This window comes from Capra hircus, chromosome 28 (assembly GCF_001704415.2).
Source record: "Capra hircus breed San Clemente chromosome 28, ASM170441v1, whole genome shotgun sequence".
Classification (NCBI taxonomy): Eukaryota; Metazoa; Chordata; class Mammalia; order Artiodactyla; family Bovidae; genus Capra; species Capra hircus.
In genome coordinates, this window is record NC_030835.1 from 19,269,082 (window position 1) to 19,295,836 (window position 26,755).

The 26,755-nt window shown below is 44.8% G+C and overlaps 2 protein-coding genes and 1 long non-coding RNA gene across 4 annotated transcripts; 2 read left to right on the top strand and 1 right to left on the bottom strand.

The window, feature by feature from the left end:
• Nucleotides 1-13,212, top strand: SAR1A (secretion associated Ras related GTPase 1A). The gene is made up of 7 exons (XM_018042341.1): nt 1-117; nt 3,470-3,543; nt 3,665-3,784; nt 4,208-4,273; nt 6,725-6,828; nt 9,620-9,751; nt 10,803-13,212. The coding sequence occupies exons 2-7, from the start codon at nt 3,486-3,488 to the stop codon at nt 10,917-10,919; spliced, it is 597 nt and encodes a 198-aa protein (XP_017897830.1). The 5' UTR covers nt 1-117; nt 3,470-3,485; the 3' UTR covers nt 10,920-13,212.
• On the bottom strand, nt 12,820-15,194 carry LOC108634144. Its single transcript, XR_001917396.1, has 2 exons — nt 15,109-15,194; nt 12,820-14,450 (listed from the first exon to the last, which is right to left on the bottom strand). It is a non-coding gene; the product is annotated as an uncharacterized LOC108634144 (long non-coding RNA).
• Nucleotides 14,960-25,743, top strand: TYSND1 (trypsin domain containing 1). 2 transcript variants are annotated; one of them, XM_018042339.1, is made up of 4 exons: nt 14,968-16,801; nt 18,768-18,898; nt 19,902-20,087; nt 22,517-25,743. In XM_018042339.1, exons 1-4 carry the CDS (start codon nt 15,630-15,632, stop codon nt 22,732-22,734), a joined length of 1,707 nt encoding a protein of 568 aa, XP_017897828.1. In that variant the 5' UTR covers nt 14,968-15,629; the 3' UTR covers nt 22,735-25,743. The 2 variants fall into 2 exon arrangements, with proteins under 2 accessions (XP_017897829.1, XP_017897828.1); XM_018042340.1 differs by lacking the exon at nt 19,902-20,087 and having other exon boundaries at nt 14,960-16,801.

Here is a 26,755-nt window from a genome sequence, read left to right on the forward strand (position 1 = left end):
GGGGAGGGGGGTGTTACGTATATCCGGCGAGTAGCTGGCGGTCCCGGGTGCTGCTGGGCTCTGTGCTCTGAGGGAGGGTCCAAGCCGCCTGCTGCCGCCGGAGGAACCCCTTGGGCCGTGAGTCAGGGGGCCCCGGCGAAGGCGGGAGCTGGGGCTGGAGGCGCGAAGGTGGCGGGCAGGGAGGGTCTGGGTGGAGGGCGGCGCAGGCGAGGTTGGGGGAGGAAGTGACACGCAGGCGGTTCTGTGGGGCCGCGGGGCTTGTTCTGGGCGGGGACGGGCCGGCTTGGCCGGGTCTGCTCGGTTCCCTGCCGGCCTCACGGTTATCGGGTCCATCCGCATTTCTTTCGGGGGTCTTGGCAGCTGTTGGGCAGGATACCAGTTTTCCTGTCTTTACTGTGCGTCCCGGTTTACGAATCGGCTTCACATCCCCTGTCTCGGATGATTCTCAGCCCTCGGTGGGGTGGATTGAAGCCTTGATAATTATCCTTGTTTTTACAGAGATTAAGGCCTGTAGAGGCATAGTGAATTGCTCAAGACCCCGCAGATAGCAAGTGTGACCGTTCGAACTAGATATCCTGGCTCCTAGTCCAGGGCTCTCCCCACCCCCACTTCAGTATATTATCATCTGCTGTCCTGGGTTGAACCCCGTGTTTTCTTCTGCCTCCCCCCTTTTCCCTCTCTTCAGTGCATGGGAAAATATCTCGGTTAGTGTTCTCCCTTGTTCTTGTCCTTTCTCTTTTATTTCGGTACATCTGTTTAGGTTGTGATGTGGCTTTACAGAGTTTTGCAGTGGAGCTGACCTTTGACATTTACCCTGCCGCTAAGCAGAGTTTCCTAGCCAAAAGCCAGCTGCTTGCTATCCCACATCTGTCTGAAATAGTGTCTTAAAGTTGCTCGGAGCATATATAAATAACGAGTATGTGCAATATAAGTGATGCATAGGTTTTTTATTGACCGATCGTCAGTCTAGTGCTCTTTATTTATTTGAATCATCCATCCTTAAATTTGCAAATTTTAGGTACGTTGGCAGTGCTTTTGTTGGTGGTTAGAGCCCTTAAGTTAATTTGCCATAAGATGCCATAAGGTGGTAAAGTGGGTCAAGGCTAGAAAAGAAATAAAGTGCTAGTTATTTAACTTACGGTTTAAAAGTTGTGATGAGTTATAAGGATGAAAACATTGGATTATCATAGGTGTAATTGATGGTTTAAAAAAGTTTTTTTTTTAAGCAGTTTTGTGATTTGCATTGGAATTTTATGTGATATTAAAAGGAAGGGCTTTGACTTTGGCATTAAAAGAGGAGGGTTTGAGTCTTTGCATTGTTACCTTTTCAGCTGAGCTCTCTTGGTTAAGCTAACTAATCTGGGACCATCAGCGCCCTCATCTTGTTAAATGAAGCCAGGGATCCCTACCTCCTAGGGTTAATGTGAGGCTGAAATGAGATGTATGTACGGGCACCTTATAAACTGAAAAACTACTCACTGGAGGGTGCAAAGCCTAAGATCTCAAGGATGGAGGCACCATCAGAGCCATTTCCTCTTTGGGTAGCACTACTGTGAGGTTCTTTGGGTCCAGTAAGGGGTTTTATTATTTTTTAACATCACCTTCATTTTGGAGGGAAGAATTATAGGATTTTCCAAACGGGGATATCAAGGGAAAATAAACTGGAAAGTTAAAGTAGTTCAGTTAATTATGAAACATTCCTTAAAATGAGATTTTCTGCCATTCTGTCACCTCCAGAGAATTTATCTAGTTGGGAACACTTCTATAATGATGTGGTAAAACTTTACAAAATGTCTGTAAAGTACTGACTGCAAACCAGTGTAGTACAAATGAATATATGTGTTGGGTTTTAAAGTTGAAATCAGTGGGAGTGACCTTAACGAGACATGCTTTCTAAAGGTGAGACGTGCTTCTTCAAGTGGTAGAGAAAGAAAACAGGGAAGGATGACTGGTTTGTAGGATTGCTGAGGAGAGGCATGTTGTTCTTTTACTTACCAACAGTGGAAACTTAAGCACAGGAACTTTGTAAGTGTATTTAAATCATTGGACTTCATACTAAATTTGGTTTTTCTACCAAAATATATTTTGATGTTGCTGAAGAAGGCAAAAAAATCCTTATTTAATATCTTTGTATAAAAGCTTTTCCCTCAGTCTCCACCCCCACCCAAACTCCCAAGCTTCTTTTGACCCACCTATGGTAAGCCATAGCAGGTAAGCACTAAGCAGTCCTGAAAGTTTTCAGGTCAGGCCCCAGGCCTGATAAAGAAAACCAAACCAAAAACAGTAATTGGATGAAAAAGAAAATTAACATATGCTGTCTCATTCTTTAAATGAATATAGGTAGGTTTTTGTAGCTAACCCTTTTACAGTAAACCTTTACTTTAAAAAAATATATAAAACTTCAGGAAATTTGTTTGATAACAGTTGGCCACAACTAGTATAAAACCTTGGCGTTCAGGTGTTCTTGCTGTTGGAGAGCAGTGAAAGTGGGGGATCATTCTTTTTTCTGCACCAAATCTGAGGTGCTGAGGCAAAAATGCAGTGTGATCAGGAAATGCTGACTCTGAGAAAACTAAACACCCACCATTGGCTCTAGATTCTATTACTGTTACATTTAGAGGTCCTCTTGCTTATTCCCAGTATATGTATACCTTTTAGTAGCTTTGGGTCATCTTTTGTTTTGTCTAGCCTTATGGGAAACAGTAGAAAAAGTGATGTTAATATCAGTATTGAGGTATGTACTTGGGTAGGAGCCTACCTCTATATCCTGAATGAATTTTCTTATTTTAAGAAAGTCCATATTTGTAAAATGGGTTAGGTGGGTCTTAATTATTCACATTATGATTGGACTGTCTTATCTCTTCATGGCTCTCCAACATAGTGCTGTCATCTTTTTCTAACTTGAGACATATCTATAAAAGAGGTTAAACGATACTGTTTAAGAAGAGATAGAATTGGTAAATGGAGCAGTGCAAATTGTGCCAGCTAGTAGGATTTTAGCGAGCTTGTTTTTTGGAGTTGTTTACAAGAATGGGTTAATATGCTTTTCATTCAGGTTAATGTGCCTTTTATTCTTGTTTTCTAGTTAGCACATCAGTGTGACATTTTGGTCCAGATTATTGATGAGGGTGATTTCCTAGAAGTTTTGCTAACTGGCAGACAGCTGTGGTGTATCTAGGGAATGTGAATGAGCAGGTGCCTGGAGAAGTGAATCATACAGTGAAAGGAAAGTGTATCTTTAACGCCTAGTCCTCTGTGTATCATAGATTGGAAACTGATAGAAAATCAGGAGTCTATGCAGATCTGAGTACCCCAGAGACTTCCCTCCAGGCTGCAAAATCCTTTGATTTTTAGATCCAAAAACATGGGGCTGGAACCATGCATGAGGGCCAGCAAATGAGAGGTAACGTCTCTAGAAATGTACCAGCATTGAGAAGGCTGATGTCTGCTGCTTTCCTATTTTGTACAGGGAGTAAGCGTTAATAATGTCTTTCATCTTTGAGTGGATCTACAATGGCTTCAGCAGTGTGCTCCAGTTCCTAGGTAAAGCCGTTTCCTTGAAATACACATTTCAAATGCTGCGCATTTCCTGAAACAATTTAAATATAGGTAGATTTTGCTGTGTAGAAGCTAATTATGCTATTATTATTATTTTCTTTTTAAGGACTCTACAAGAAATCTGGAAAACTTGTATTCTTGGGTTTGGACAATGCAGGCAAAACCACTCTTCTACACATGCTCAAAGATGACAGACTGGGCCAGCATGTTCCAACATTACATCCAAGTAGGTTTGAAAATACCTGGTGACCTTTTGTTATTTGAGGGTCAGTGTCAGGGTTGGAGGATGGATCTCCAATTGATGCAGTTCTTTTATTTACTGAAGCCCCAAAAAACTTGATAAAAAATTCTCTATAGGATACGCTCAAATCAAATACCCATGAACCTAAAGACCTCTGGAACTTTGTCACTGTCTGTTCTTACTAGTCCTGCCATGGGACACATCTCCCATATCTACTTCTAAGGAGTAGCAAACACTTTGGAGAAAAAGAGACTTGGCTTTTTAAAATAACTGAAGGGTATTTTCACCCTTGTATCCTTTTCTTCACAAAGTGAAAGCTTCATTGGGTTTTATGTTTGGATTGGATTATAATTTTGGTAGCTTGGCCTTGTTGGATGGAGAAGTTTATTTCCTCCCTTTATTTTTCAGCATCAGAAGAGCTGACAATTGCTGGAATGACTTTTACAACTTTTGATCTTGGTGGGCATGAACAAGGTAAGAGATGATTCAGTGGAAGGGTGATGTTGGCTTCTGGATCATTTTGTTCCCCTTTTTCAAAGCAGAGTCTTTGAAATTGCTTTCTAATAACATGAATATTCCCTTACGTAATCATAATAATTGTCAAACCCAGAAAGTTTTATTTATCTACTCTATAGTGTATACTGCCTTTTTTGGTCATTTGTTCTGGTAAGCTCCTTTAAACATTTTTCCTCTCTTTTAAACAAGATCCAGTACAGTATCACGTGTTGAATTTAGTCATGTCTCTTTTTTATCATTTATTCAGTGGAGTGTATGTAGGAAATTATTTGTAATTTTAAGTCATTTAAAATTTGTCAAGAGTTGCAAAGATAGTAGAGTGACTATTTGTGATGACTTTGATCTGAACTGATATTTTGTGTATTCTCCCCATTTGGGGCAGTTGGTGGAACATTTTCTTCTGCCTTGTTCTCCTCAGTGTTTTGTGCCTTACTCAGCCTATGTCCACTTGGTTCCCAGATTCCTATCTGGTGTTTATGCAGAATTTGGGGCATCTTTATCTGATGGATGCCCACTTTATGTTTGGCATGACTTTATAGTCAGTGATTTCATTAACATTACACTTACTTTATTCATGTAATATTTATATCCTACAAAATCATATATGTAAAATCATCAGCACATAAAATACCTATACAGAAGTGATTGAAAGAACATGTACAGAAACATTAGCAATGGCTATGTATTGATGGAGGGCTGGTTTCTTTTTTTCCTATAATAAACTTGTATCGTTTTCATTCGGGTAGAGAACAGAGCATGGTATCTTTTCTGCTTCTTTCAGAAGTATCTGTAACCACTTACAGATTTAAATTCAGAGATAAAATAGTTGTAAGCTGAACTGAGACCATCTGGAGAATGCAGAAGGAGGAGGTGTTTTTAGATACCTGAATTGGGAATTGTATATTATTTGGTGTGATAAATTTAGCTTTCAGATTTTGATAAGAGTAGAAAAGGAAATTAATTTATGTACAGATGGTCTCCAACTTAACAATGATTTAACTTAAGATTTTTGACTTTATGATAAAACAGCCTTTCGTCATGCTGGGCAGCTCCCCGGTCAGCCATGAGATCCCGAGAGTAAACAACTGATACACTTAAAATCATTCTGTGCCCATGCACCATGCTTTTTTTCATACAGTATTTCATACAATCATACAGTATTCAATGAATTACATGAGAGAGTCAAAACATTATAAAATAGGCTTTGTATTAGATGATTTTGCCCAACTGTAAGCTGATATAAGTGTTCTGAGCACTTTTAAGGTAGGCTAGGTTAAGCTATATTTGGAAGGTTTATCAAATACATTTTGACTTAGGAGATTTTCAACTTAACAGTAGATTTATTGGGATATAACCCCATTATAAAGAAAGATTTGTCCATAGTTTTGTTTGAGGAAAATGTACTTAACAGAAACATTTTTTCCATAATAACCTTGCTACATTTTACACAAATTACTGAGATGCTATCTATTTGGAGGGTTTTGTTTTGTTTTGTTTTTTGGTATAACTTAAAAATTTAACTTATAAAAGTAGTCCAGGATTAATGTAGCAAATTCAGTATATGATGAGTATACAAATCTGAAAGGTAAAAGTGAAATTTCCCCAACTTCTCCTTCCCAGTCCTGCTCTTCAGAGGTGACCACTGTTAAATGTCTGATGTAGAAGTGCTTCCTTAATCATCCCATAGAAATGAATAGGTTAGAAATTATAATACAGTTAAAGCACTGCTTCCCAGATCATTGTCACATCATGTTATAAACCAAAAATTGAAATTTATAAGGCACACTGGGTTAAATTAGGAGACTGAGGTAATTGGCCTGGAAACGTCAACCACCTGGTAAGGTCTGTCTCCCTGTGGGCTGAGTGGATGAAAGTGTCAGTACGCTTACAAATTGGTTAGTTAGGAACTAACTTGGGACTAGAGTTATATGGATAAATAATCTGCATCCTGATACTGTAACTCAGAATTTGCAAACTAAAATGGCTCCAGGGTGAGGTAGGTCCTTTAAGTGAGTGAAATTGGAAATGAGACAGTAGGAAGTGGTGGAAACTTTGACAGACTGAAGATCTGAAGCCGCATGTAAAGGGGCAGCCACCACTCAGTCCCGCTGATTATTATCCACGCAGTATATGTGGACTGATAGGCATGGGATTGCCAGATGTTGTACTTTTTGAGAAAATCAGGCAGAAAACCCTGATTTTAGTATTTAAATAAATCAGATTCAGTTCATGGACCATCAGTTTATTTGTCCTCTGTTTTGACTTAATACTGGCTAGGACTTGGAGAATCTGTACAGAGTTTAATGCTATTGAAACCTGGCCAGAATTTGCTTACACATAGACCATTAGGTTATTCATATTCAGCATATATGTTTTTAAATTGAGGCAACTGCAAACTTTGTCTTTTAGCACGTCGGGTTTGGAAAAATTACCTCCCAGCAATTAATGGGATTGTCTTTCTGGTGGACTGTGCAGATCATCCTCGACTTATGGAATCCAAAGTTGAGCTTAACGTATGTTTATATTTTCTTTTTCTTTTCTTGGCCTCTTGTTTCTTCTAAGAAATACAACTTAGTAGTGCCAGTACTTAATCATTCCAGGTAACATTTGGTAAAAGTCCTAGCTATAGGAAGAAAGTATTTTGAAATAAAAAACATTATTTTTCAATGTTCTGAGGAAACTTGGCTTGAACGCAAGTAAATTAACTTTGCTTACATTTATCATAGGGTGATTCTATGTGCAGTTTGCTCAGGACATTCCGCAGTTAATGTCTGCTTTCCCAGCATAATTAATGTCTTTCCCTTTCATGCATCACATATGTTCACTCTTTATGATGTGTTGGCATAGTGAAACCTTAAAGGAGATATTAGAGTTCTTTGCATTTTTGAATCTGTGCTCTCAGGTTGTACCTGCCCAACCTTTGGCACTGAGTGACTTCCCAGACCTTAACAGGCTGTTCTGTCCTCAGTTTTGGTCACATGCATTGTTTGATACTAACTAGGACTCGTGTCAGATTTTTTCCTTTGTCAACATTCCATTTTTCTTGTCTTGATATTTCTGTACCGCCTTTGTAATCCATACTGTGTCACTCTGCCTCTTCTTTCTCTCTGATTTATAACTCTCTGCATTCTTGTTCCTGGCAGTTTGAACCTCTCTTCTGGTGTAAGTATGTTTGTTGAATCTGAAGCTGTAGTCTTAAGATGCTCCCCTTACTTGACCCCTTGGCACTCGTCATTCTCTCTCTGTAAACTCCCCTTTACATTCTTGGTTTTGGTGTTTTCTCTGGCTGATACTTCTCTGACTCTTGGCACAAGCACCCGTTCTCCTGCTTAGCCCTTAAATCTTGGTGCTCCCCAGGATCTGTACTTTTTCCCAGGCTGGTCCAGGCTTCTCTCATTCTTTCATCTGCAACCCATCATGCCAGTGACCCCCAAATGGGTTTCTGTTATTTGACTCTCTCTTGAGCTCCAACTTCATACATAGTGCTACTTATTAGAAACTCTGCCTACCAATTCTGTCCTCCCAGAATGGAACTATTCGTCTTCCCCATCCTGTACCCGGACATGCAGTGAATTACTATAGATTTCACCACCACCTTGCCACATACTACTTGTCTTTGCCCTCCTTAATATTCTTGAGTAGATCTCTTACCAGTTTGGGGATAAAATCTACAGCTCTTTCGCATAGCACATAAGTTCTTTCATAATCTTTCTTCTGTTTATTTCTCCAGCTTTTCTGTTGCCTACCTTGAACTACATTCCAAACATAGTCAACAACTTGCCCTCTCTTGAATATCCAGAAGTAACTGTCTCCGCCTGGTTTTCTCACCTGACCCTTCCCCGCTTTTGCTCGCAGATTTCTAAATGTCCTTTAAGAGATCCAAGAATTTAGGTATGACTGTTTCTGAGACGCCTTCTTTGACCTCTCAGACTGTTAGACTCTCCAGCTTACCAGCATCTGTTGTTTTTACTGATTTTATTAGGTCTCTCCCACTGGAACTTAGATGTAGGGATCTTGTCTTATTTCTTTGTGAAACCCCCATATCTAGTAAAGCCTTGGGCATATAATATGCACTTTGTTACTATTTAATGAATGAATAACATCCTTACTCTGATTTTGTCTAACATTTCTTGGTACTTGAGATGTTCATAGTAGGTTTCCCTTTATCCTTTTAATTCTGCCCTCCTTTCCTAGCTCTTCCTGTCAGTGAAATAGATTCCTAGGCTTGAAATCTTTGCCACCTTCAACTCCTGTGTTGTCTGTCTTATCATTTAGACATCAGTCTCTTCACTTCTTTCTCCAGAATGCTTGCTGCACTATTCGGTGTGTGCTGCTATCTTAAGCTAGATCATCATCCCTTACCTGAGCACCACAGATCGATACTATTTGAGAATTCATTGTGCTGGAAGTATAGATTCTATCTAATAATTCCTGGATTCAGGGTCTATTGCAAGCTAACTTCTCAGACTGGCACCATAATATTTGTCATACCATCGCAACTCATTTACTGTGTCAAGACACATCAACATAAATGCTTTAATCCAGCCAGGTGATACTCCATATGGCTTTATGAACTCTTCCTACTGTAAAGCCATTGCTTATCTTCTTCATTGTTTGGGTTCTGCCTATCCAAACCCTGCCCCTCCTTCAGAGTCCAGTTTAGTTTCCACATCTTTGTTAAGACTTTGCTTAAGTCCATGTCACTGTTTTATTTTCATGAATGTCTTTTAGTATTTGTATTCTCTTCCTATTCATTGTGACAGTTAATCATCCACTTGCCTTGCTTTATTGAGAGATGAGCATAGAGTGAGGATTTCTTGAGCCAGGGATGTGTCTTACCTTTCTTTTGTCTTCCTGTCATTGTTGGGGATAGTATGTTGCACACAGGGAGCATCTAGTGAATACTTGCGGTTTCCTGTAGTCATCTTTGAGGCTCTGTAGCCAGAGCTTTGTTCTTCCTGGACAGTGCTCAATGGAGAGCTGAGGATGGTCTGTGGTTGAGTGATTTAGCTCAGAGTTAAGGTTCTGCTGCTTTACAGATAGACACAACTTTACATTATAATTGTTTTGAAGCTTTTGGGGAATCTTTAATGTCAAGGTAATTTTTAGGGGCTTTTCGCCTAAAAATAAGGGTGTTATATAATGTCAGGATTAACTTTTAGTTAATCACTCAAGTATAAATATGATCAGATATTCACTCTGCATTTGGTACCTTGTAGACAAGTGAAAGGCAAAATTATCTTCATTGTCTGGTGGGCTTTTATAGATTCCTCACCCAGCTCTTTTTTTAAATCTTGGCTTTAGGCTTTAATGACAGATGAGACAATATCCAACGTGCCAATCCTTATCTTGGGTAACAAAATTGACAGAACAGATGCAATCAGTGAAGAAAAACTCCGTGAGATATTTGGGCTTTATGGACAGACCACAGGAAAGGTAAGAGAAAAAATCTTCAGCAGATACATTATAAAGGCAGCTCACAGCTTTTGAAACATTCATGTTTCACAATCTAGATTTTACTTGTCTTTTAAAAGTAACTGGGTTTAACATTTATTTTTCTAGAGGTGATCTGTAGACTGTGAAGGCTGGAGCATGTTCTTTCTTTTCCTGTTTTCTAATGAGAGTTTTTCTCAGGTATTTGACGGAGTCTTTAGCTAGAAATTTTTTTGGACTGGAAATTTTAGGTTATGAAGAGTGCTCATTTATATCATTTTCTAAGCATTGAACTCAGAGTACTGGGTTATTCTCTGTGCTCCTGCTGAGAGAGGTGGGACTATTACCCCCATTTGGAGATGAGGAAACTAAGAGTGATTGGTTCAGGTCTACACAGCAAGTCAGTGATAAAACCAGGAATAGAACCCAAATCTTCCAGATCAGTAGAATCTTGTTGCAGAAAATTATGCTTGTGAGAGAAAAATCCAGATAAGCTCTAGTTTATTGGAATCCTGGTCTCTTCCGCATAAGGTTTGATATATTTAATTTTTAAAAATTTGCTTTTCTGGAATCTGTAACTTCCTGACTTTTTTTGCATGGTGCCTTAGTCTTGCCTCTTCTTGGTTATATAGTTCTTTCTAGAAATACTTTTTTTCATTAACTTAGTTTTCCATTTTACACACACTTGAATTTTTTATTTTCTTGACATAACCTGCCATTCGTATATATTTCTGAGTGCTTGTATTAATAAGAATGTTCTTATTTCTAAGAAATCCTGGACTTCTTTTGTCCGTAAGAGAACATGCTTTTCTTGGTTTGCTGCCATAGCTTTCCAGATGAACCAGTTCGTGTGTTCAAAGCAAAGGTGCTTCACAGTGAGAGAATCTGGGAGCAGGACTCTACTGAAAGCATGAACCCCAGTGGCCTTGACCACATTTCTGTAATTAATCCCTGCTCAGATTTGCTTCTGATGGATGGAGAAAGTGATTTTTGTCATCACCCTTGCAAGCTTTTCCACAAGGAAATGCTAACATCTTGGTTTTGCCTCCCCTAGGGGAATGTGACCCTGAAGGAGCTGAATGCCCGCCCCATGGAAGTGTTTATGTGCAGTGTGCTCAAGAGGCAAGGATACGGCGAGGGCTTCCGCTGGCTCTCCCAGTATATTGACTGATGTTTGGACAGTGAAAATAAAAGAGTTTTACTTCTCTGGACTGATCCTATTCACAGCTTCCTCATGAACTTTTCTAATAGAACAAGGAAAGCTCTCCGACCGTGTCTGGCGTTGAGAAGCCAAGAGTCTCTGTCTGCTCTCTCATCGCCCAGTGGTGACATGTGCTCTTCTCCACACTGTTGGGAGGTAACGCTGCCCCACGTGCTGGTGCAGGTCAGCACCCCGGGACTTGGAGGTGGCAGGATTTGTCGAGTAGAGCTGTGTGCCATCACGGGCCACCTGGAAAGAAAAACACGTCTCACCACTGTGGTTGATTTCAAAAGAAAGTGATTCTATTTTTTAAAGAAAGTGTTGTTAATGTAATTGGTGACCCTCCTCATAACTTTTTTTTTAAGTTCACAATATACTTGGTCCAGAGTTTTCTTTTCTTTTTTTTTTAATCTAGTGAATGGCATTTAAATATTTCATAAAATTATGCACAGATACACGTTGGAGTCCAGAGCTGAGTTAAGTGAACAGCAGGCTGGTGAGAGAGGCTCCCCCGTCTCCCTGACTGCCTTTAGTAGGTGGCACCACCCTGTGTGCAGAGCACCAGAAAAGCAGAACTGCAGCCTCACAGCCGAGGCTGCTTTCCACTGTGCTGGGCTCCGGTCATGTCTCCTCCCAGTATGGATAGCAGATGGGTCATTGTGGAGGAGTTAGTTCTAGCGTGGGTTTTTGTTACTGTCTTCATTCAATAAATTACCAATTTCAGCCAGTCTTTACTTTTATGCAGTTTTAAACTTTCATTTCTTTCTGTAGCACCTTTTTCATTTTCAGTTGTAAAAAGTGACTTTCGCCTCATGAAAGATTTGAGAACATCTCCCATGTCACATACTACAGGTGTGTCTCAGTCATTTTTGCAAATTCTAGGGGAAATTTTTTTCTCAATAGGAGAGTCACACAGGACAAAGTTACCAGCTTAAGGACTCTTAATTCTGTGAGTTGAGAAATTCGACATCTGATATTGTAGCATTTGTTTGAATCTAGGAAAGATTTATTCCACTTGCAGAATTTGGTTTCTTTATTGGACGTCGTGAACTCTGTTTTTTTGTATTGGTTATCAAATTTTTTTTTTTTTTTTTTTGGTGTTAGTTATCATCTGTAACTTTTCCAGATTTGGGGGGGTGGGTGGGAGGTGTTATGAAATTGTCTTTCTCCAGTTCAGAAATAACCTGGGGAAATTCTAATCCAAGAACTGTGTGTTGAGCTGTTCCTTTTGAGCCAGCATCTCTTGTCAGTTAGCACCGGTATAAAAGCCTCTACGTCCACAGCGGTGTGATGAGGGTTATTTTTATAGCATTCCACTTCTCTAATGCCACGTGTGAAATTGGATTTTCATGATCTTAACCAATGTTTTACCCTTGTAGTAAAGGATGAAGGGATAAGAGATGGTCTTCATGTGGAAGGATATCTTCTTTAATGAAAAATTAGAGATATTTTTCTCAGAACTGAAAATTGTGATGTTGAGGCTTATTTGCAGAGAATTGAACTAAATTCAGTGGATTCTTGTTTTTAATGTGAGAGCATGGAAAGTGTGGATAACACATTCCTGGGGTGAGAGTATTTTTCTTTAGTTGGATTTTGCCTCGTTAGTCTTCAGTACTGACCTGTTGGGAAAGCATACTTTTCACGGCTAGGTCCCAAATGCAGAGGCTCAATGAAGCATAAAGCTGGGAAGAGCAAGTCTTCATTTATTAGCAAGCATAGCTGGTTTGGAAAGGGGTTAAAGCCTTAAGTGAACAAATCTAGCTAATGGTGAATGAACTAGGTAGTTAACTTGCATACTTTTGATTTCCTTTGGCTAAAGGTAACCCACACTTCTCTATCCAGAGATAGGAGAGGTGTGATTGCTTCAGTGTTAGTTTTCTTCTTCTTCTTTTTTTTTTCTATTTGTCCCTAGTCAATTTTTAGCAAGCTAGAAAACTATGGATTCTACACAGGGCAGCTCTTTGTGAAAGTGGTTTATTTTGGCCACCGGAGAAAGAGCTGGGATTGAAAAATCAAGTGGCGCCTGTCTGTTTCTTGCCCCACAGAAAACACAGTTCCTATGATAAAATAGAGGAAAGAAGCTGCTGTAAGGAGCTCAGCTCCTAACAGGATCAGAGCTTTGTACAGGAACTCCCATGAATTGAGACTTTTCATTCTGTTTTATCAGAGTGCGTATATGTCCTATTTCAGGAAAAATAAAACAGCCATTTACAGAAGAGAGTCAATCTGTATCTTAAGCGTTTTAATAAAAAGTTAAAACAAATTTGCTATCTTGCTCCTTTTTTGCATTGGCTTGTTCTGAGTATGAACATACAACAGATATGAGAGACAAAAATTTTGCTATGAGGGGATGCAGGCTGTGAGTGTGTGGAAAGACCAGGCCAATTTACACATTCCACTACAAGTAATACATTTAGTACTGTTTGAGAGCCTTGCAACAAATGGTGGTCCCAGGATTGGTTATTTCTGCAACAGGATGGACATGGCAGACTTTTTGTACAAAATCTCCTATATTAACACGCTAGTAGGGGCTGGATTCAGTTTAGCTGTGTTTCATCATTTGATATAAAATTGGAAAGATTCAGTTAAATGTTACATTTTGCAAAATAGGAAAAGTAACGAAACATGCTTGAGCATTTACTAGGCTTGTAGGAAGCTTTGATTTTAAAAAACCCAAATAAGGTTATAAAATTTAAGTACTGGGATAAAATAGAATGGGAAGCAAAATGCAGCAGGTTGTTTTTGACTGAGTATTAAATTACCGGAGACATCTTGAGCTTGAAACATACTGTGAAATGATGGCATGGGTTTTACATTTATATGAATTTATTTGTGCTACTTGAGTCAGATCAGAGCATGAAAATTAAAGGCTGAATCAATGAGCCCAGCACTCAGGGGGTCAGGACTCTACTGTGATGAGAGAATAGAAATAGAGAAAAACCTGATGCAAACAGTTCATGCTGGAGGCTTGAGCATCACTCTAAAGAGAAAGAAACACTTTCTTAATTTCTGGGAAGTTGGATAGTCAGATTTTACTGTGATCAAGCCATCTGTGTCACAGAACTAAAAGAAGACAGTACCTGCTATGGGAAAACTGCTGATTTCAGTACTGCTTCATACTATAATGGATCATTTCCCTTTCTCAGGTTTGTGTTACTGGAAATATTGAACATTACCCTGTATTGTGTTGCAGATAAAACCAAGCAGCATTAATTTATTCAAAAATTGACTAGAAAGGTTATGTAATGTAGTAATTGAATGTTTTTCATTAATGCTGACATAAATATCTACTAAAATAATTCATTAAAATTAATGTGTACTTTAGTTGATAGTGTGATAAACAGACCTTCATAAAATGTCTAGCTTGTGGTGTCTGCTTCAGGGATATCCAAAACACACTTGTTCGTATTCCTCTGCCCTCAGGGTGACTTCATTGGAAAAGATCAGGGATGGCAAACTATAGCTTGCGGTCCTGATCTGGCCTGCTGCCTGTTGTATGACCTGTGAGGGGAAAAAAAGTGCAATTTTGTGACATGCTACAATGATAAAGAATTTGAACTCTTTGAATTAAATTTTATTGGAACACAGCCATCCCACTCCTTTAGCTTTTGCATGCTACAGCAGCAGAGCTTAGTATTTGAGACAGAGACTATATGGCTCACAAACCATGATCTATTTACACTATATGGCTCACAAACCATGATCTATTTTACAGAAAAAGGAACCCCTAAACCGTATAAATGTCATTATATGAAATGTGTATACTGCCAACTATAGGGTTGTGTAATTTAAAACTTTGACTTCGGCTACTGTTTATCCTGGGATTCCCTGGTGGCTCAGTGGTAAAGAATCTGCCTGCCAACGCAGGAGATGCAAGAGACCTGGGTGGGGAAGTAAAAGAATACCCATTCCAGTATTCTTGCCTGGGAAATCCCATGGAGAGAGGAGCCAAGCAGGCTACAGTCCATGGGTTCACAAAAAGTTGGACACTACTTAGCAACTAGACAACTGTTTATCATAGTTTTGAAGGCCAATTTTATTTTGAGCAAATCCAGTTTCCATGAGATTGGTAGTGTGGTCTTTGGCATAACGAAAGACCCTCAAGTTGTATCCTATGAGCTCTATTATCTCCTAGTGGATTGCTGTAGGGTTTACTTACAAAATTTCAAAGTACAGAACGGCTTCTTTGCCCGTCTTATCGCAGGGATCAGAGGTCAGATGTCTCCTACACCTGGGCAGATACTGACAGGACCCGTTAGGGACTGGGCAAGTCTACGCACGTCAGCACATATTTGTATTCCCTTTCCTGCAGCTCAGCGAACAGAGACGAGACTAGGCTCCGAAAGACCAGCACGCCCTTATCTCCCGGTAAAAGCCATATTCCTGTCACTCTCCCGGGGCTCGTCCTCCGGTCCTACAGCTCCCGCTTACATTGCGCAGGTGACCTGAACGGTCTAGGCGGGGAAAGGCGGGGTCAACCTCAGCAGCCAATCAGAACTCGGCCCCTTGCCCAGCCAATGGGGTTTAGCCAATCCGGCCTGACGAGGAAGCCCTGGGACAGTGCTTGCGCCTCTTGCTTCCAGGTTTGGGTGGCGCTACGTGGGGTCAGCTGGTTCCGGTCGTGGTCGTTGCTAGCTCGCTCCCTCTTCGGGAAGCCCTCGGTGTGCCGTCCCGGAGGCCATGGGGCGTCAGTGGGGGCCCGCCATGAAGGCAGCTGAGCAGGCGGGCTGCGTGGTGAGCGCCTCCCGGGCAGGGCAGCCCGAGGCAGGCTCGTGGAGCTGCAGCGGGGTGATCCTGAACCGTCGCCCGGGCCTGGTGCTGTGCCATGGGGGCATCTTCACCCCCTTCCTGCGGGCCGGCAGCGGGGCGCTGACCGCTGCGAGCGCCGCCTTCCTGCCTGGCGACAGTTGCGGCGACGACCTGCGCCTGCACGTGCAGTGGGGCCCAACCGCCGCAATTCCGGCAGGCCGCGCGGAGAGGGGTCGCCCGGGATTGTGCACGCCCCATTGCGCCGGCCTGGAAACCGGCCCGCCCGCCCGGCCCCGCGGGCGGCCACTGCAGCCCCCGCGCCCCGCCGAACTTCTGCTGCTGTTGAGCTGCCCAGCCTTCCGGAGCCACTTCGCGCACCTCTTCGGCGGCGAGGAGGCCGAGCAGTGGCGCTTCGCAAACGCTGCACCGGATGATGAGATGTCGGAGGAGGAGGAGGAGGACCAGCTGAGAGCGTTGGGGTGGTTCGCGCTGCTTCGCGTGCGGCCGGAGACGGAGAAGGAGGCGGAGGAGCGAGGGCCGGTATTGGCCGTGGCGCCTCTCGGGGACGTGCCCAAGGGCGCACCGCTCCTGGCTTGCGGCTCCCCGTTCGGGGCCTTCTGTCCGGACATCTTTCTCAATACGCTCAGCCGCGGCGTGCTCAGCAACTCGGCCGGCCCGCTGCTGCTCACCGATGCCCGCTGCCTGCCAGGCACGGAGGGTGGAGGCGTGTTCGCGTCACGGCCCGCAGGGGCGTTGGTGGCGCTGGTGGCTGCACCCCTCTGCTGGAAGTCCCGCGAGTGGGTGGGCCTCACGCTGCTCTGCGCCGCCGCCCCACTGCTCAGCGTCGCCCGAGCCGCCCTCTACCGCCTTCACCCTGACACTGCCGCCCTGGCTGCCCTCCTACCGCCTGAGATGGGGGCCCCGTGGGGCCTGCCTCTCAGATACCGAGACCCCGGACCCCCTTGGGCAGCTGCGGCTGTGCTGGTGGAGTGTGGTTCTGTCTGGGGCTCCGGAGTGGCCGTGGCGCCCCGTCTCGTGGTGACCTGCCGGCATGTGGCCCCTCGGGAAACGGCGAGGGTCCTGGTGCGCTCCACCACCCCCAAGTAAGGCCCGCAAGGTTGCCCGCACTCCACTTCCTCACCGGCTGTCAGGTCTAGATCCCAGGCCTCAGGTCATAATCCTGAGGACTATGGAGGCCTTCTATTCTCAGGCTCACGCCTTGGTGGTGCACTGTGTGTAGGGACCTGGGACCCTCCTCTCATCCTTGATACTCAGAACCTTAGAGTAAGGAGTTCTTTGCCTCCTGGCAGAGGGTGAATGGGACTTGGGCAAGATGCCAAGCAACTCGAGGTCTGTGGCAGCGTTCAGCATCCCTGGCTAAGCATCATTGAGCTCCCATTCCCAGTCTGAATTCCTTCTGGGCAACTCCTGTCTTAGCCTTGCACCCACACACCAGAGGCCCTTGAATGGAGTCTTCCTAACCCTGTTTTCTTTCCCCTGAATGCCTAGTGAAATGCCAGGGGCCCAGGGTGCCACCCTCCTGGAGTAGGAGAGGAGCCTGTTACTCTTACTTGGTTTATCTCTTAGATCTTAACCAGAACATCCCTTCTGGATCAGAATGACAGATATGGGGTTCCACCTAATAAGAGTATTAGTGTGGGGCCCAGGCAAATAGGTATATTTTGAACAGTTGTGGGGTGGTCTTGGCCGCCAGTTTAGAACTTCAGACAGTCATTTGTCCCCTCTCTGCAAGGAAAGCACTCTTGCTGTCATGTACTTTCACTTGCTCTTGACAGTGGAGTCGGCAGCCTCGGCTTCTTGGCTTGATTTTCTAGACTTTTCACTTGCTCTGACAGTGGAGTCGGCAGCCTCGGCTTCTTGGCTTGATTTTCTAATGCATGTTCTTGCTGTTTCTTCTGTAATCCCAGGTGCTTTACCTAGGCCAAAGCAAAGCACTATAGCACCTTGGTGTTAATGCTTGTTGTTCTCCTGTACGTGGTCCAACCCAACTTCTCAGTCCAGATCTTCCCAAATGCCTCTACTGAACTTCCAAGGTTAACCCAACCTGGCTTTGCCATAGGAATCCCCTCTGACAATCAACAGGGTGGCCATGACTTTATAGGGAAGACTGATGCTGAGAATTTTCCTCTGAGCGTGGTCCCCAATTCCTCCCCCCTCCCACCATCCCCCACCCCAACCTACTCTTGGTCCTAGGGAGCCCACCAGGTCTCTTGGAAGCTACTCCTGCGGTGTGTGTAACAGGCAGCCGTGCATGATCTTGGGCAATGTGCTTAATCTGTCTAAGCTGCTTTCCCAGGAGTTGACATGTAAAGTCTTCTTACTGCCACATAGTAAGAGCTATAGACGTGCTAGCATCTGTATAAACACCGACCCAGAGGATGAAATTGTATCATGTCTGTCCCACTAAATGACAAGACTGTTGGTATCAAATGAGGCAGAAAAGGAAAACCCTGGGAAAATCAGCCCTGGCTCCTCCCACTAACTGTGTGCTGGTGCTGCTGCTGTTGCTAAGTCGCTTCAGTCGTATCTGACTCTGTGCGACCCCACAGACAGCAGCGCACCAGGCTCTTCCGTCCGTGGGATTTTCCAGGCAAGAGTACTGCAGTGGGGTGCCATTGCCTTCTCCCACTAACTGTGTGACTGTGAGATGTATTTACTCAACCTCTCTGGGCCTCAAAAGCACCATCTGAAATGGAGATAATACCAGTGTCTAGTTCATGGGCCTGCTCTGAGCTCTAAATGAACTGATGTCCATAGAACCTTAACACCAGGCCTGGCCCACAGTGCTCCCTGGGGGCTGGGTGTCTGTGATCATGATAACGTGCAGGAACCTGTATAGAGAGGTACTCTGCACTTGTAAAGCATGTTTGGAAATTCCACAGAACAGCTAAGTGATGTGCCCAGAGTTGCTTGCGGGTATGTTCCAGGGCTAACACCAAATCTTTTGAGTCCCAAGTTCATGATTTTTACTGTTACTCATTGTTTTGGTTCCTCCCAGTGCTAAAAGTTGGGAGAGCTAACCTGCCATTTGGTTTCTCTTGAGTCCAGGAGTGCCATAATCTGGGGACGCGTGGTGTTTGCCACCCAGGAGACGTCTCCGTATGACATAGCAGTTGTGAGCGTGGAGGAGGACCTAGATGGTGTCCCTGTCCCTGTGCCTGCTGAGCATTTCCATGAAGGTAATGAACAAAGGGTCCCTTTGGTCAGGAAAGGACCTTGGAAAATCAGCGTTGGGCACATCAAGCCTACAGATCAGGGGCCAGCTCCTCAGGTCAGCTTCCTCCTCACCCCTGCTGGAGTCAAGCTGGCACCTTGTTGCATCCTGGTTACAGTGCTTTGGCTGGAGTTGCTCTTAGAGGCCTCCTTGCTGTGCTCAGCATGCCCGCAGTGCTGGGGCGGGGGGTGGGGGGCAGGTGGAATTCTCTGGGAGAGGTAAAGCATGTCTTTTTCCTGAGGCCCCGCAGCAGTGTAGTGTGGAGGTGCTGAACCTTGAGGACTCCTTTTAACACTACAGGCTGGTCTGTGAGGCTCCAGTGGCATGATCTGAGTAAAAGGCCTTGTGATGCTGCCACAGAAGTACCAGATGTTTTGGTTTGTGGATGTGATTTGTTATAACGTAACAAGGATTATGAGCTCACTGCTTTGGCATCTCTTCTGCCACTTACTAGCCCTGTATCCTTAGAGAGCCAACTTAATATTCTTTGTCTTGGTTTCCACATTTGTAAAATGGGGATAATGCTACTTATTCCTAGGTCTTGTGAGGACTGGGTGAAATATTGCCTGTAAAGCACTTGGTGAAGGAAGGTGGTGCCATTTTGTAGTCATTGTCAGCGTTTTATTTTCATCAATAGACTTTTTAGTCCCAGGAGTTGGGTGTTAATTCCACAAACATGTATTGAGCCCCTGGCTAGATGCTAGGAATCCTAAAAAGTGACTACCCAGTCCAGAAGGGGAATGAGGGCTGAAGAGAAGTGATGGAGCAGATACAGTGGAGGTTCTGACCTCTTTCTGTAGGGGCCTGGGGAAAGTTCTCATGGAGGCAACAGGCATCTGAGCAGAAACTAGAAAGGCAGACAGGGTTTGGAAATTTGGAGAGGACCGGTGGGGTGGGGCTTGGCTAGTGTATGAGTCCTGCCAGATGGAGGAGGCTCCCCAGCTTAACCCTCCTTCCTTCCCTGGCAGGCGAGGCTGTCAGTGTAGTGGGCTTCGGTGTCTTCGGCCAGGCTTGCGGGCCCTCAGTGACCTCAGGCATCCTGTCGGCTGTGGTGCAGGTGGATGACACACCAGTGATGCTGCAGACCACGTGTGCCGTGCATGGTGGCTCCAGCGGGGGACCTCTCTTCTCTGCCTGCTCCGGGGACCTCCTGGGTAACCAGCTCCTTGGCCCTCTCCCAGCCTTCCCCTGGCCAGAGCCTCAGTCCCACCCACGAGTGCTCAGTGGCCAGCCCTGGGAGCCACGCTCTGTCTGGGAAGATGATGGGCCTTATGCCCAGGGGTAATTAGCCAAGGTTTTTGGACTGTCGTGCTTCTGAGGTCAGAGAGGATGGATGCTGGGCTTGGAGGGAAGAGATCTGAGTTCTAGTCCTTTCTCTGCCACTAAGGCACTCCACGACCTTAGGTAAATCACTTAATATCGTTTGATCTTGATGAGTCCAAGGGTCACAAACTCAAAAGCCCAACCTACCAGCTGGGCAGGTAAAGTGAATGAGTGAATGAGTGAGTGAGTGAGTGAATATCTTCAGTGAGTGGAGGGCAAAGGAGAAACGGGGTGAACACCACTCAACTCTAGCACATTCTTGCCTCATTACAAAGATATGTGGGCCTAACACTGGCTGACTTTACAGTTTTTCACAAGGAAGTGTGAACTCTTTTTTTTTAAAATAAATATGTGTTTCTTAAATCTTTCGATTTAAAAATTTTGTGAACTCAAGTTTTGTTTTTTTTTTTAATCTGTTTAAAAAAAAAGCCAACCATGAGTCCATATGGATACCTCCACCTACAGTCCAGCACACAGGGTTCATGCAAGCCTTCCCCTTCCCTTATTTCTGACTGAGAAACATTGCCTTTCTGTTGCTAGCTGCAGTAGATTTATTTATTTCTTCAACTGCAGTGTGCAAAAGAAGTACTTTCAGAATTCCTAACCACATCCCTGTGAGAAACAGATTTACCAACTAGAAGACAGTATTTGAGTGAGTACCGTTCTTTAGCCTTAAAGTGTCCAGTCAAAAGGCTGTTTTCCAAAGTTTCTTAGATTAGCTCCTTCCCCTTCAGAATGGTTATGTGATTCATTTGAAATACAGTTAGGTACATTCATCCTAGTCTGCATTCTGTCTTTCTCCCATATACTGGTCGACCTTCTAAAAGATGTATACAGATAAGTGGATACAGAGATAAATATAAATGTGTGTATGCATGAGTTTGCGTGTGTGTATATGTGTATACATATGTCTCTTATCTCGGTCTGCTGAGAGAGGCTCGAAGCCAGTGACATTCCAGTGGCAATGAGCGTGCCGAGAGTCCAGATCTTGGTTTCTAAGAGTCATTCTCTAGTAAAAAGAACCAGGAACTGACTGATTCCAGGGCTGCTTTGTGGTGCTGGAAAGGAAGGAAACTCTAAGAAAAACCAAATGATGAGCATGTCAAATGTTGAAAAACCCAAGAGCTGATGTGAAGGAGCTCCTGTGGGAACAATTTGAACAACAAAACAAATAGCAGTAGTATTGCATTGTAACCCATGAAAAGAATGAATACTCGTGAGTCTATCCTAATATAAGTTAATATTGAATGGATTTAAAAATGGAGCCAAAGGATAGCTTTCCCTTATGGAAGAATTTCTGTTAATAAATGTTGGAGAAATGAAGCTCAGTAGTTGTAGCACATGGGCCTAGTTACCCCATAGCATAGGGGATCTTCCCAGACCAGGGATTGAACTGGTGTCCCTCGTGTTGTAAGCCAGATTTTTAACCACTGGACTACCAGGCACGCGTATCACCTCAGTCTTAATCGTGAGAAAACATCAGGTCAACCCAAATTGAGGGACATTCTACGGAATAACTGCCCTGTACTCTTCAAAGTGTCAAGGCTGTGAAAGATAAAGGCTGGAAGTGACTCAGATAGGAGGAGACCTAGGAGACATGATGACTAAATGCCACGTGGGATCCTGGATCAGAAAAAGAGCATTAGTGCAAACCCTGGTCCATCCAAGTGAGTTCTGTGCTTTAGTTAATAGCATTTCACGAAGCTTAATTTCTTGGTTTTGATCAATGTGGTGTGGTGACATAAGGAAAAGCTGGGTGCTGAATGTACAGGAACTCTGTACTATTTGGGCAAGACTGCTGTAAGCCTAAAATTTTCTTCAAAAAATTCATACACATGCACTGTGCCAGCCACCCAAAACTTATGTGTGAGTCTGATGCATTTATTCATTCACTCAACAAGTACGTGTGGAGGTCTTGCTATGCCAGGCACTCTTCCAGGTCCTGGGGAGATTATGAATAAAACACAGCAGCCCGGCCCTCATGGAGCTGAAAGATAACAGAAGTTGGAGAGAAAAATAACAAAATAAGTGAGACATAGTGTGTCAGATACTGATAGTGTTAGGGAGAAAGTAAAGCCAGGAAGGAGGGCTGGGGCGTGAGGGGCCTATGTCGATACATGAAGCCTGGTGTCTGTCAATATGAGGGGTATTCAGCACCCCCGCCCCCCCACAGGCCTAGGGCCTCCAGAATAGAGGTGGGTCTCCCTCCCTTCCCTGAGTCTTTGCTCATACCCTCTTTTCTTCTCTGTCTTCTGAACAGGCATCGTCGCCAGCAACACCCGGGATAATAACACAGGGGCCACATACCCCCACCTGAACTTCAGCATCCCCATCACGGTGCTCCAGCCGGCCCTGCAGCAGTACAGCCAGACAGGTGACTTGGGTGGCTTCCGCCAGCTAGACCGCGCCTCGGAGCCAGTGCGGGTGGTGTGGCGGCTGCAGCGGTCCCCAGCAGAGGCCCTGCGGAGCAAGCTCTGAAGCCGTGTCACCCCTCTGCGGGGGAGAACAGCCCTTTGATGCCGTGGGGAGGGCTGATGCTGGTGACCTCATGATCTAGACGGGACCCACCAGAGCCCAGTTGCCTCCCCTTGACTACCCACCTTGCTCAGCTCTGGAGTCTGGACCAAACTTCTCTTTAGCCTCTGGGTACCTCTTACCGGGCAGGCCGTTTGGAGGTGCTTTCTCTCTCTGCCCCCGACAGTAGACTCAGCTCTGCTCCTTCCCTTCTGGCGAGCTCAGGACAGCCGTACAACAGCCCTGGTCCTGACAGAGATGCTGGCTGCAAGACAGCCCCAGTCCTGGTCTCGAGTCTGTCCCCTGTCACCTGATGATCGCTGGCCACCTGGAACAGCATCTTCCCTGGGGCCTTGGCTCCTCTCTGCCCTTGGTCAGAATGGGGCTGACAAAGCACGGGGGCTTCCTCGGAATACCTCAGCAGAGGGGCTCTGCTCCGAAGACCAGAGGTGCAAGAAAAAGCATCGTCCTGTTCCGTGGACCAGCAGTGGCATCCCTGGAAGCCAGGACTCCCAGCTTTTCGTATGTCAGGTGCCCTGACCTCTGGGGCACTCAGACACAGTGCCTTAGTTTTCCAGCCCGTGAAATGGGCCTCAGGGATATGGGGTGGGGTTGGTTGGAGGGGTGGAATGTGTTTTGCTGGGCTCTCTGGTTGGGGTTCAGGAATAAACAGGACCTCCAAAGGCTGGGTCCTTATATGTCAGATTCTTTTTTCTTTCTTTGTTTCAAGAGTTGAATGGGGAATAGGAAAGCTCCAGGCACAGAAGTAAACTCAGTGGGGTTTGATCTCACAGGACACTCTTGTGTCAGACTCGACCTAGTAGCTGGTTGTAGTGCCAGTCAGCCCTGGATGGGCTTGTAGGCCTGGGTAAGTAGTGGTCTTGGCCTGGTAGCAGGTGTTTACAGGGTGCCTAGCTGTGCCAGGCCTGGGAATGGACAGGAGTTAGAGAGTTCAAAGGTGAACAAGGCCACGGTGGCCCCTAGGAGCTAAGACCAACCCCTGAAGTCAGGAACATGTATTGCATGCCCAGGGCCTTGTGTGCACCAACCTTCAAGAAATAATTGTTAAATCATTGACAGATTGAATGCAATTTGGGAACAACTGGGACAGGAGTGAAATGGGGCGGGGCTCTAATCTAAGCAGAGAGAATTGCTCTGAGTACTTTGTTTCAATATCTATTTGTTGAGTGCCAGCTCTGGGCAACCACAGAACACTCTGGAGACAGTGATTCTCCTCTGTGTGGATTAGGAAAGGGGCCAGAGGGCAAATGTTTTAATAGCTCGAATGAAAGCCTGCAGTGAATTAACGGGTGGCGAAGGAGGGCTGGGGTCTGACTTGGCTGTGAGTGGGAGGGGAGAGGATTCATTCCAGCATGTGTGGGTGCCAAGGAGCCCAGGCTGTGCTGGGGAAACGGGTGTGTGCCCCCGACCCTGCCCCGATTGGTAGAGCAAGCAGGGCCTTTCTGCCCTGTTCAGATGGAAGACCGTGTCCAAGGGCCCCAAGGATGGAGGATCAAGCAAGGATTCATCCACGTGACTCACGAGTTGAACCCTGAGGGGAGACTAAGTGTTTACCAGATAGGCTGGAAACAGGGAGGGTGTCCAGGTTGAAGGCAGCAGGGGCTGGGACAAGGAATTGTGGAACTACACATTTGTCTTGCCAGGCTTAGTGGAGAAAAGATTGGAACGGAGGCTAGAGAACCAGTGACAATGGGCCTGGTGAGGGGAAGATGGCCGAGGCAGGCCTGGTGGGTGTGGAGAAGCTCCAGCGTCACACAGGAAGTGGGCTTGATTGGATGTGGGGCGATGCAGAGAGAGAAGAGGGGTCAAGCGGTGCTGGGTCTCTGGCCAGGATGGTGATGAGCGGCTGGCAAGTGTAGGGACAAGATGTTTCCCTGGGGTGTCTGTGGGACCTCAAGTGGAGAGCAGAGCAGGCTGTTGAGTAAGTCCCATGAGTTAGGATAATGCAGGAAAAGGTCCCTTCTCTCCCAGCTCAGTGGCTAAAGACAATAGAAGTTTGTTCATTGCTCATAGAAAGTCCAAAGTCGTGCACCTGACCAGGAAAGTTTGCGGGGTCGGGGGGGTTGGCTGTCTTGCATTCGGGGTTAAGGTACCCGAACTCTTTCCCTTCTACAGCTCTTATCCCTGGGCCTGGGACCTCAGACCCTAGCAGGTCTTCTGTATCCTGCTAGTGGGTGGGGCAAGAGAGAGTGGAGAAGATATTACGGCTTCTTTTTGTAAAAAATTATTTTTTATTTTGAAACAGTTTCGGACTTACAGAAAAGTAGCGAGAATCCCGACACACCCTTCCCCCAGACACCCCATACCGCCTGTGCCAAACACCTCAGTGATGTTCTCCGTGACAAAAAGACCTCATCTGGGATCATGAATGGTACCCACTTGCCCTGGCTCTCTCCCCACCTTGACGTGGAGCAGCTCCTAGTCTTTCCTTGAGTTTGATGCCCTTGATCTTCCTGAAGTCATTTTATAGACTGTGTCTTAGTGTGGGTTTGTCCATACTTCCACATGATTAGATTCAGGATGTACATCTTTGGGATATTACATTAGTGATGTCTTCTCATTTTCTCCTGCTGGGTGTCACACGATCTTTGTCAAATGACAGATGATAATATTGATCCTTTGACTAAGATGATGCCTGCTAGGTTTCTCCACTATAAATTTTCTTTTTTGTTTGTAATTAATAGGTATTTGTGTGGAAATATTTGAAGACTGTGTAAAAATACTGTTCCCCAACCCAGTTTCATCTACTATGCTTATCACGCATTGATGTCCCTTGACTAAGTAACTTTAATGTTTGCCAAATGGTAATCTTTTGTTTTCATTTTTCCTCCTGCATTTATTCATGGGCATTCTGTTGAAGTGAAAGCTTTCCCTTCTCTCTGTTTAACTATGTTTGTGTGGAATTATGGATTTGTATTTTAATCAGTGGATTATAATCTATTATTGTCATTATTTTGATGCTCAAATTGTCCCTATTGGCTGGTGGGAACTCCTTCAAACTAACTTCTGTGTTCTTTTGGCCTCTCCTCCTCATTTTTTTAAAAAATTAATTTAGTTGGCTGTGCCGGGTCTCACTTGTGGCACATGAACACTTAGTTGTGGCATGTGGGATCTAGTTCCCCGACCAGGGATTAATCCTCAGCCCTCTGCTGGGAGCAAGGAGTCTTAACCATTGGACCACCAAGGAAGTCCCCTCCCCATCATTCTTTGAGAACTTCCTTCAAACCATACTGTTCTAGACTTACCTTGTACTTTCCCTGGAATCAGTCACTTCTCTGGGGTCCTTTTTCATTAGAGAATGGTATATAGAAACAAATATCTAGGTACTGGGTGTGCTGCTCACTCGGGTGTGGCTGCTTCCAGGCCCTCTCAGTAGACAGAACTTAGATCTGCATTTGTTTCTGTCTCTATATATTGTAAGTCACGAGTTAACACCAACAGTTGCAGTTTGAAACTACAAGCTCAATACCACAAGGTGCATTCTAGCTGTCCCCTTTTCATATTGGTACCTCCCTCCTTTCAGTGAGAAACACAGCTCCATTATCCTCAATATATTAACTTGTTTGTTCCACCCCCTGCATGTAGCCAATCTTCTGACCCCATCAGGCTGTCCCTGCCTCTCTGCTCTGATGCTGCTCTTAAACAGGCCTCCATTACTGCTTTGCACAAGCCTGCCTCGTGATTTTTTTACTTCATTAGTAAAAAGGGAAGAAAGTCACCCTTGCTTCTTAACTGCTTCAGCCCAGGAGTGACATTATAATCGTTCCTGCTCACATTCCTTCCATGAGAATCTGGCCCCAGCCAGCCCCGAAGTGGTGTGGGGGAGATTGGCAGATGCTCCTCGGCAGGCCCCCTGTGCCATGGAAGGGGAGAACGACCTTTGTGGAGAGCTGGCTGGCTCTGCCAAGCTGGGCCTTGTTTCAGTGCTGCTTTAGGAACAAAGACTCACTCGTATTACCAAAAT

Excerpts from the sequence above, each read along its gene's own strand:
- SAR1A (XM_018042341.1), top strand. The coding sequence starts at position 3,486 with ATGTCTTTCATCTTTGAGTGGATCTACAATGGCTTCAGCAGTGTGCTC. Across the intron at positions 3,785-4,207 it reads TGTTCCAACATTACATCCAA|CATCAGAAGAGCTGACAATT; the intron begins GTAGGTTTGAAA and ends TTTATTTTTCAG. Across the intron at positions 6,829-9,619 it reads AATCCAAAGTTGAGCTTAAC|GCTTTAATGACAGATGAGAC; the intron begins GTATGTTTATAT and ends TCTTGGCTTTAG.
- TYSND1 (XM_018042339.1), top strand. The coding sequence starts at position 15,630 with ATGGGGCGTCAGTGGGGGCCCGCCATGAAGGCAGCTGAGCAGGCGGGC. Across the intron at positions 16,802-18,767 it reads GTGCGCTCCACCACCCCCAA|GAGTGCCATAATCTGGGGAC; the intron begins GTAAGGCCCGCA and ends TCTTGAGTCCAG. Across the intron at positions 18,899-19,901 it reads TGCTGAGCATTTCCATGAAG|GCGAGGCTGTCAGTGTAGTG; the intron begins GTAATGAACAAA and ends CTTCCCTGGCAG.